This window comes from Sardina pilchardus, chromosome 20 (assembly GCF_963854185.1).
Source record: "Sardina pilchardus chromosome 20, fSarPil1.1, whole genome shotgun sequence".
Classification (NCBI taxonomy): Eukaryota; Metazoa; Chordata; class Actinopteri; order Clupeiformes; family Clupeidae; genus Sardina; species Sardina pilchardus.
The window spans coordinates 817,336-826,100 of record NC_085013.1 but is presented as its reverse complement, the minus strand read 5'-3'; the positions used below and the strand labels follow the sequence as shown (position 1 = coordinate 826,100).

Genomic DNA, 8,765 nt, shown 5'->3' with positions numbered 1-8,765 from the left:
GTGGTGGTTCCCCCGTGCAGGTCTCGGAGGTTAAGCGGTTACAGGTTGTCTCCTGTGACCCATGGCAAAGAGGCTTAGTTCCCTGCATGTCTCCCCATGAGGAGAGCCACCATGCCTGGGCTTCCCCTGACACCAGCCTGGCCTCTCTGGCACCTCTCTCTCTCTCTCATCCCCTTCCTCGTCGTCTTAGCCACCGAGTCAAGCCAGCTAACACCACACGCTAAACACAAATTAGCTTTTTGTGGAGAAACAGAGGATTAGATACAGTATCTCTCTGTGTGTTTTTTGTCTTTTTTTGTTATCTGTGTGTACTCAAAAGTATGGATTCAGAGGGTGAGAGGAGATCTAGTAAATGGTTACAGTCAGGCTGTATGTTCTATTAAGTGGCATTCCTTCATTGACAGCTTCTTTATAGTGTGTATGGCTGCGTTGAGAAAAAAACTGTCAGTGTTTAGTTTGAAACTGAAAGTACAGGAAATGGCATGACTGAATGTGTTTAACCTCCTGTGAGTTAGCAGAGGAAAAGGCTTTCCTTCCAAATGTGTGGATGCTTAATGAAGACAGTATGCGTGCTGAAAATATTCTTCTCTTTTATGTGAGAATGTGTCTAATAAACTTATTTAACATTCCAGCTGTTTTGACTGTCGACAACTCGGTGGTGGACTTGGAGACCATTGAGGCTTTATATGAAAATGTGAGTATGTTTGGAAGCAGGCTGGATCACCACCAGAAGTACAAGATGTGTTATTGTTTTATTCTATACATAAATAAAGCAGAGCATTATGTTTCATATGTCTGTAATGTCTGTTTTGTAACCCATTTCATGTGATGGTAGTCAATTTTCTTTTTGGATTTTTTTTGTTTGTTTTTGTGCATTCTGGAATTGCAATTGGAACTGTTCATCCTGAATTAACCTCCTCACTGTCAGATTTCTCTCTCATTTCTTAATCATTGTTTTCCCCCTCACTGCAGAGAGCGACCAGTGAGGAGCTGGAGAGGATCAAGAAGCACTACGAGAGCTCCAAGGAGGATGAAGTGAAACTCCTAGACAAACCTGAGCAGTGAGATACACTCCTACCCCTAACTGAAGCTCATCCCCACAAATAACAGCACTCTACACACAAATATGCAGGAGAATGTACTACAGTAAAATGTTCAGTGTTAAAAGACCTGAGACCGGGCATCGGGCACAACACTTTTTTACATAGCAGGACACTGTCTCCAGAAACTGTAATACAGCATCAGCCATCTCTGCTGCCAAATCACCTTGGCTGTCATATAGTCTATAAAGAGCTGTGCAAATCTGTTTCACGGGCCCTTCTATTCATTTATTCCCCCCATGAAAATAAATTTAACTTTACAATGCAGGTGCTGACATTTTGTAAGCTGTGTTAAACACATACTAGACACCTCAAGGGTCCGCTCCCACACGCTTGTTTTCCAGTTAACGCTGTGGGACTCAACGGCATATTTCCCCCCGCACTGCCTGCCTTGCACCCAGTCACTCAGGCACTGATTGACTGCATTCTCCTAGATTCACCAAATGATTTACATGTGGCGGAGAGAAGGCCATGTCATTATGGGATGTCTGCGTATGACTCACCCGAGTTTCAGTTCATAGCAGCTTCATAGTTCATAGCAGCTTCATGCCCCCCCCCCACCCACACATACCCCCGCACAGAGGAATCACTCTTCCGCTCTATCATGGTACCGTTTATGTGTTGATGTCACTGTCTGTTGGCCGTGCTGACGGCCTGTCTTTGATCTGGCCCATAATGTAGCCCAGATTTACAGCTTATTAATGCAGCAAGAACCTCCAGTCCCTCAAGTTCCCATACTGGACACAATAGACAGGAGAGAGCTACAGCTTCCTCTAACTAATTATTGTGTTTAGGAATTAGGCGTCTGCTTGAAGTGAGGGCTTATGATATAATAGGTAAGGAACGTGGGGCTGCTTTCCTGGAGTTTTCAGGTTGAGTCAACTCTGAAGGTCACACTTCAGTGAAAACAGACAAATGAAGATTGAATTTTTTTGGAGTTGTCGTAATTTTGTGATTCTGACCTTTCGCAGGTTTCTCTATGAGCTCTCCCAGATCCCAGACTTTTCTGGAAGGGCACACTGCATCATATTCCAGTCAGTCTTCCTGGACGGCATCTCCTCCATCCATCGCAAAGTTGAGATTGTTTCCACTGTGTGCAAGGTAAAAAAAAAACCTCAGTAAACCATGCAAGGACCTCAGACTAAAGAGTTATGGCAGCAGTTTCACCAGAAAGTGCTGGATATGCAACCATCCATAATACAGACATTCATTTGAATGTCTTTGGCAGTAGGTAATCTTGCCATCCTCCTAAGTAAATAACACATGCAGAGAATTACTGAAACTTTAGAAATGGTACCTCTGGCCACAACTGTCACCCATCCTGATTTGTCATTAGGGCCTGATCAGTGTTTATCCAGTATCAGTGTGAGATGTGTGGTGCCCTCTGTTAAACTCGTAGAGTGGCCAGTGGCCAGGTTTCTGGCAGTGATGTTTAATTTCCCTGTTAAATATCTGGTCCTGAGCCATGAGATTTCAGCCCTAGCTTAGACATGTTTTTCTTATGTGTGTATGTGTGTGCCTGCCTGTGTGTGCGTGTGTGTGTGTGTGTGCGTGTGTGTGTGTGTGTGTGTGTGTGCCGGTGTGTGTAGGGTCTGATAGAGCATGACAGCTTAAAGGATGTAATGGGGTTGGTGTTGGCCTTTGGGAACTACATGAATGGAGGCAACAGGACCAGAGGGCAAGCTGATGGCTTTGGCCTGGAGATCTTACCAAAGCTCAAGGATGTGAAGAGCAGGGTACTGATCAAATCTATTCTATTCTTCTTGTTTTTCTTCATTTCTGTTATGTTCACCAATGAGATCATTCAGTCATAAAGTTTGTAGCACCCCAGATGATAAAATCGTTCCTACAAATAAGTGATTTGGAATACTTTTGTTACTACTTGGACTCATTGCTTGACTGATTGGCTGATAAATGTTTTGCTTTGTTAAAGCAACCATGTTCTTTGGCAACAATATCCCAACATGACCCTTATAATAAATGTACTCATTTCTCCTGCTAGGATAGTCGCATTAGCTTGGTGGATTATGTGGTTTCATACTATCTGCGTAATATGGATAAGGTAAGTTGTGATATTTCTTTACATTAATGCTTCATTTAATGATGTAGGTCAAATGTGTATGAGTCTCAAACAACCTCTTCATGGTTTCTTTTCTCTGTTGGTACATCAGCACGCTGGCACAGAGAAAAGTGTCTTCCCCTTACCTGAGCCTCAGGACGTATTTTTAGCTGCTCAGGTCAAGTTTGAAGACCTCTTTAAGGATGTCAGGAAGCTCAAGAGAGACCTCACAGGTACAGACACTTATGCTACTTTTTGTCCAGTCCTCATCATGATCTGTTTGTTTACTGATATGTGTGTAATATCTGTTCTTACCTGAACAAAAGGGTAACACTCTCTATGAATTCAGTATTCATAAAGCATGATAAATACATTCACAAAGGGTTTATAAAGCCACAAAACTAATTGTTATTGTCTAGCTAGCTATTATTGTATATTATATATTGTCATAGCTAATTATATACATGCTCATGACTGTGTTCATAAAGCATTATAATGTTATTGAATAAGCCTTGACTGTTTGAAGTGTCACAATGCATTATAAAGCTTATTTGACCTCTTGATAATGGCAATTATTACATCTCTAAATTATTATCAAGAAGTCAAAAAAGCTTTATAATGCATTGAGACATTTCAAGCTGTAAACTAAAGGCTACAGTAACATCTAAATGCTTTATGAGTGTGGTCATGAGTATGTATAAATAGTTACATATACTAATGTAAAAGACTATGAGGCTTTATGAATGGTTTATAAGCATTTATTAATGTGATTAGAATGCTTCATGAACACTGGGTTCATGAAAAGTGTTACCCAAATGAGAAACCTCTGATACTAACCTCTGTTCTAATGCCCATTATATAACTCGATATCATCCATCATCTACCTTGATAGACAGTTAAAAGTCAATGCAAACTGAGTCCACATTTAATGGAAACTACTGGCTGCCTGCTATTGTTGTGGTCAAAGGACTGAAGACCGTAGTAAAACTTCTAGTAGATGAGAATTTCATAGTGAAAGGCGAACAGAGGTAGGCAGGGGTTTTATATTTAATGCGATGTGCTTCTGGCCCATAGGGTCGAGGCTTCCCCACACACCGCGCCTCCTCTGGGTCACCCAGGGGTGAAAGGCGATGCCCTCCAGCCCCTCGTGTCTGTGATTATTTAAATCAACCAATAATCCAACATATGAAAGCAATTAGATATGCTCTCTCCTCTCCCCTCACTTTAGTAGATTGCTGTTAAAGCCTGATCCACAGTGACCTGAGGGGGAAAAAACAAAGGGGTCTACAAAGGAGTCTCGAGCCCCACCTCAAGCTGTCAGTCATTTATTAGGAAAAATGGAGGAGTTTAAGACAATAAATGTAACATAAGGGGCTTAGTATTTGATCTGTACTTCCAAAAAAAACTCTTAAAGTCTCGCCTGAAAGTCCTCAGGGTATTGGCAGGGAATTGTAAGGGAGAATTCTCACTGCTCAGGAAGGTCCACCTATGCCTCTTTTTTTATTCGTACCTCCAGCCGGTAGGAATAAATATTTATGCTCCGCCATTATAACCCACATCCCCATAGAACACAACTGGTTTTAATTAGAAATATTTCCATTCTGGTCACATAAGTCAAAGTAACTCACGCTAACATGAGATTGCACCCTTTGTTAGTTCCTAGAATTTCTCATAAAAAATGGTGGTGATGTTTCTGATTTACGCATGTGAAATGAAACTACACAGAACTCTACTCTAGATTAACCACTTTGTTTCCCAGTAAAAGATTTTAGCAGCACTGCATGTTCCATATCAAGGACTGTGTGGTGTTCCCCAGGGATCTGTACTTGGCCCTTTGCTTAATTGGTCTGTATTGAATGTGATAGGGGCTCAACTGTAGCAAGGGTGGTAGGTTTGGGGAGGAAGGGGCCACTGATTGCTTAGTTGAACTGGACAGGGACAGATCTGCCCCCAGACAGCCTGGCTGCCCTCTCCACCTCTCAATGAGGCAGAAATATGATCTGTATTTGATCTGTCTTCCTGTTTTGTGGGGTAGTGTGCTCACAGCACACCTCACTTTCAGAAGTCAATGTGTTTATGGACTGAGACCAAGGCTGATATAGAATCTTGTCAAATGCTATTTGCCCACTGGTCAGATCACATCATTAGGAGTGCTTAAACTGTAATGCTTATCGCCTAATGAAATCCCATGAAAGAGAACGTGTCAGTGTAGAAATAGCATGAATCTTCGAATATATTTATTTTTAGCCTGCACTCCCACATAAGGAGCAACTAGGAATGCCACAGATGAATTCTCACAGCTGCTGTTGATGAGCATCCCAGATGTGTTTTGTAGTCACATTGGAGAGTGTCTCGCTAATTTTAAATCCCACTCAGAACTCACTCAGTAAGTTTACCCTGTGGGTAATTATTTAGAGTAGGTTTTGCAGTATTGCGCCCATGTCATCAGTACAAATGCCTTCTATCATTTTTTTTTTTTTTTGGTCAGTGAGAGTTTTTTCATGCTTTTCACCAGAGCGAGGGAGGCCAGCTAGGCCTCAGTGAGGCTACCCAGTAATGCGTTGGGACAGCAAGGCAGGGGTGCTACTGAATGAAATAGTATCAAATAAAAATGAACAGTCAGAGGCCATTTGCTGCCCAGAGGAGTTTAGTGTTTCACAGAAGACTCAAGCCTGGTGAGACATTCATCATCATGGCAAATCAGACAGTGTCTTCACTTTAAATGGCCCTTTAATGTCAGCACCAAGTGAGGATTTTAGCTTGAGGGATGTTTTACGATGAGGACTCAGGCCCAGGCATTGCACACTGCTCCAGGGGCGTGCTGCTGTTCCTTGTAGTCTGAGCATGGGAGAGGGGCGATAAGGCCAAAGGATTAATCCCTTACACTCAAATATTTCCATGGAGATTAGCAATGTACAGTACAGATTGTTCGGTATTTATTTCTATCAGGGTGGAGATTAAAAACTAGTGACTGTGACCAAGACTGTGTTGTATACTTGTAAACATGTGGTCTTCGAAAGAAAGGAATTTGAGATGTTTGGGAGAGACAATTGAACCTAAGATCTGACTGTATTTTTAAGAACAATAGGGTTGACTCATAATGTTTGTTTTGTCTATTTTCGCTAAGATAAATATTTATTATGGCGTACCATTGATGGCATGTATGTGTCATCATGAAAGATCAAGCTTAACCTTTTAATTGTCCGATTCAAGCCTTTAACTGATTATATTCAGGGACAGTGTAAATTTAGTTTTTATCACACGATCAATTGCCGTCGGCTGCGCTATCTTAACACCATAACCAGTGCATCAAAAAGAGTGTGGTGGAGACTAATCCAGGTTTACACAACTTCACCACAAGGCTCTTCAGCTGTCCTCATAAAGCCACAACATACCCTCTTCCAGGACATATTTCCCATGGCTGAAACAAGGCTGTCAGCACCAGTGACGTGACTGGCGATGTCTTAATGTTTGCTGGGTTTTTAGGACACGATAGGAGAGGATTTATCAGGGCGAGTGGGACTTACCTTTACTCAAGAGCTCCCCTGGGCTGGCTTGGACTTGGATAATAGCAGGGATTTATCCTGGAGCCCGTCGGGCCACGGAGGTTGTGTATAATTGTGGATTATCAGTAGAATTCCTGGGCTTTGCGCTGATGGAAGTGGGCCTCGCCGAGGTATAAATAACCCTGGGCTGCCAGGACGCAGACGACGCACAAGCTCGACCTGCCTCTGGCTGGAGACCTCGGGCTGGGAAAGATTTTCCAAAACATTAAGTTTAAGCACTCACGTAGACCTGTGTGGAGTGTGTGTGTGTGTGTGTGTGTGTGTGTGTGTGTGTGTGTGTGTGTGTGTGTGTGTGTGTGTGTGTGTGTGTGTGTGTGTGTGTGTGTGTGTGTGTGTGTGTATGTGTGTGTTGGTAGAAGCAACGTGTTTTTATTTTCACATGCTTTTATCCCTGAGAAGCGCATAAAAGAGAAATGATTATGGTTTCTGTTTTACATTGGTACAGGAGCCTGGTTTATGCATCTGCAGATTGTGTTTCAAAATCTCTTTCCCTCATCTAAGCCCTCCATTACAATGAGCCATTGTCTCCACATTGTCAGATTTACTGGTGGGCCCTGTTGAAGTGGTCGCTCACTGCGACATAGAGTGGGGGCCTCAGAAGACATCAAAAAACATGTTTGAGCCATGTTTGCCAACAACCCCTCTACCCCACCCAAAACAACCCCCCCCCCCCCACACACACACACATTTACACACACACACACACATACACGCCCCCTCCCCCATTATGTTCTCATGTGATGCAAGGCTTCAGGATGCCAGGCCGACCGGCTCATGCCCAGTTGCCCATGGTCGCGTCTCCCTGAAGAGCCAGGGCAGACTTGCTGGAGTCTGGCTAAAACTTCCCTGGCTCCTCCAAGACATCCCTGAATTCCTGCCCATCTCCTTATCTGGAAGTGCTCACGATAGAACATTTCAACGGTACCCCTCCCCCCTCCTTCTTGATTAATTGCACCTTAATGAAGATGTAGTTATTCATAATGGTAAAGTATGGCTTAAGACCTTTTACAAGGGCTGGGGTTTTTTTACAAAGTAGTCAGGCAAGCATTTTTGGGGTCTATAATAACATTCCCACAGTTAACTCCTCTCTCTGCCTTGATGCAGTGAAATGGTCAGAGAGTTGTTTTGTTGCTGTGGTCATTTTTTTCCTCTCCCTCTTCACTGAGTAATTGCATGTGTGTAAGGCTTTGTCATCAAAGCCCTGTCTCCAAATACCGCCGACCTCGCTGAAACTGAGCCGAAACAACTCAGGGGCGTTAAATACACACACACACACACACACACACACACACACACACAGTGTTGAATAAGACTATTCACTTTGTGATTTACATTGATACAAGTCTGTTCCCCTCCACACTTAGTCAACACAACACCCAACAATGACAACATTTCTGCTTTTGCCCATGTGAATTTAATCAGGCATGGCCCATGCTACCGGGGCTTGTTGTGTCTTTGATTATGGGCTGTCTCCTCTGTGCCACAGTACATAGGTCCCCCGATGAACTTGAGAAAAGGCAGGGACAAGGACAAGGAATAGCCTACCACAGCAGCAAAATGCCATTATTAGCCAAGCAGAACATTGCTTAACAAAAAGATTGATTGTACATCCATTATTTGGGATCCACATTGACAACATTTGTAATATCTCAAGGTATTTCATATGTGACTCATCTTCAACTTAAATTGTACAAGAATGGCACATGTGTGCATATGCATATGCATATGCATATGTACTGTATATGTATATGTATGTATATGTATATGTGTATTATATAGGCTATATGTACAGTGCCCTCAAAAAGTATTGGAACACATGCTAAAGTTGTCAATATAAAAGCATCTTTTGGAAATTGATCTTAATGCCTTAAATGAAAAAGTGAGGAAATATTCAACCTTTAAGGACATTTTTGTGAATGAATGATGTATTGTAAATATGCAATGCAATCCAAACCAGCTAATAGGCTAACTAACTGAAATAAAACCATGCCAATCTCTTGGTATGGTGAAGGGTATAGTGTTGATATGGGGTTATTTTGA

The 8,765-nt window shown here is 42.5% G+C and overlaps 1 protein-coding gene across 1 annotated transcript in view; it reads left to right on the top strand.

Moving 5' to 3' along the window:
• The window catches only part of LOC134067559 (formin-like), a 59,016-nt gene that overhangs the window by 26,387 nt on the left and 23,864 nt on the right, over window positions 1–8,765 (top strand). The window contains exons 7-12 of the mRNA XM_062522884.1: window positions 633–694; window positions 973–1,061; window positions 2,072–2,201; window positions 2,690–2,836; window positions 3,103–3,162; window positions 3,272–3,392. Coding sequence (XP_062378868.1) covers window positions 633–694; window positions 973–1,061; window positions 2,072–2,201; window positions 2,690–2,836; window positions 3,103–3,162; window positions 3,272–3,392 — 609 coding nt within the window. The remainder of the gene's footprint in view (window positions 1–632; window positions 695–972; window positions 1,062–2,071; window positions 2,202–2,689; window positions 2,837–3,102; window positions 3,163–3,271; window positions 3,393–8,765) is intronic.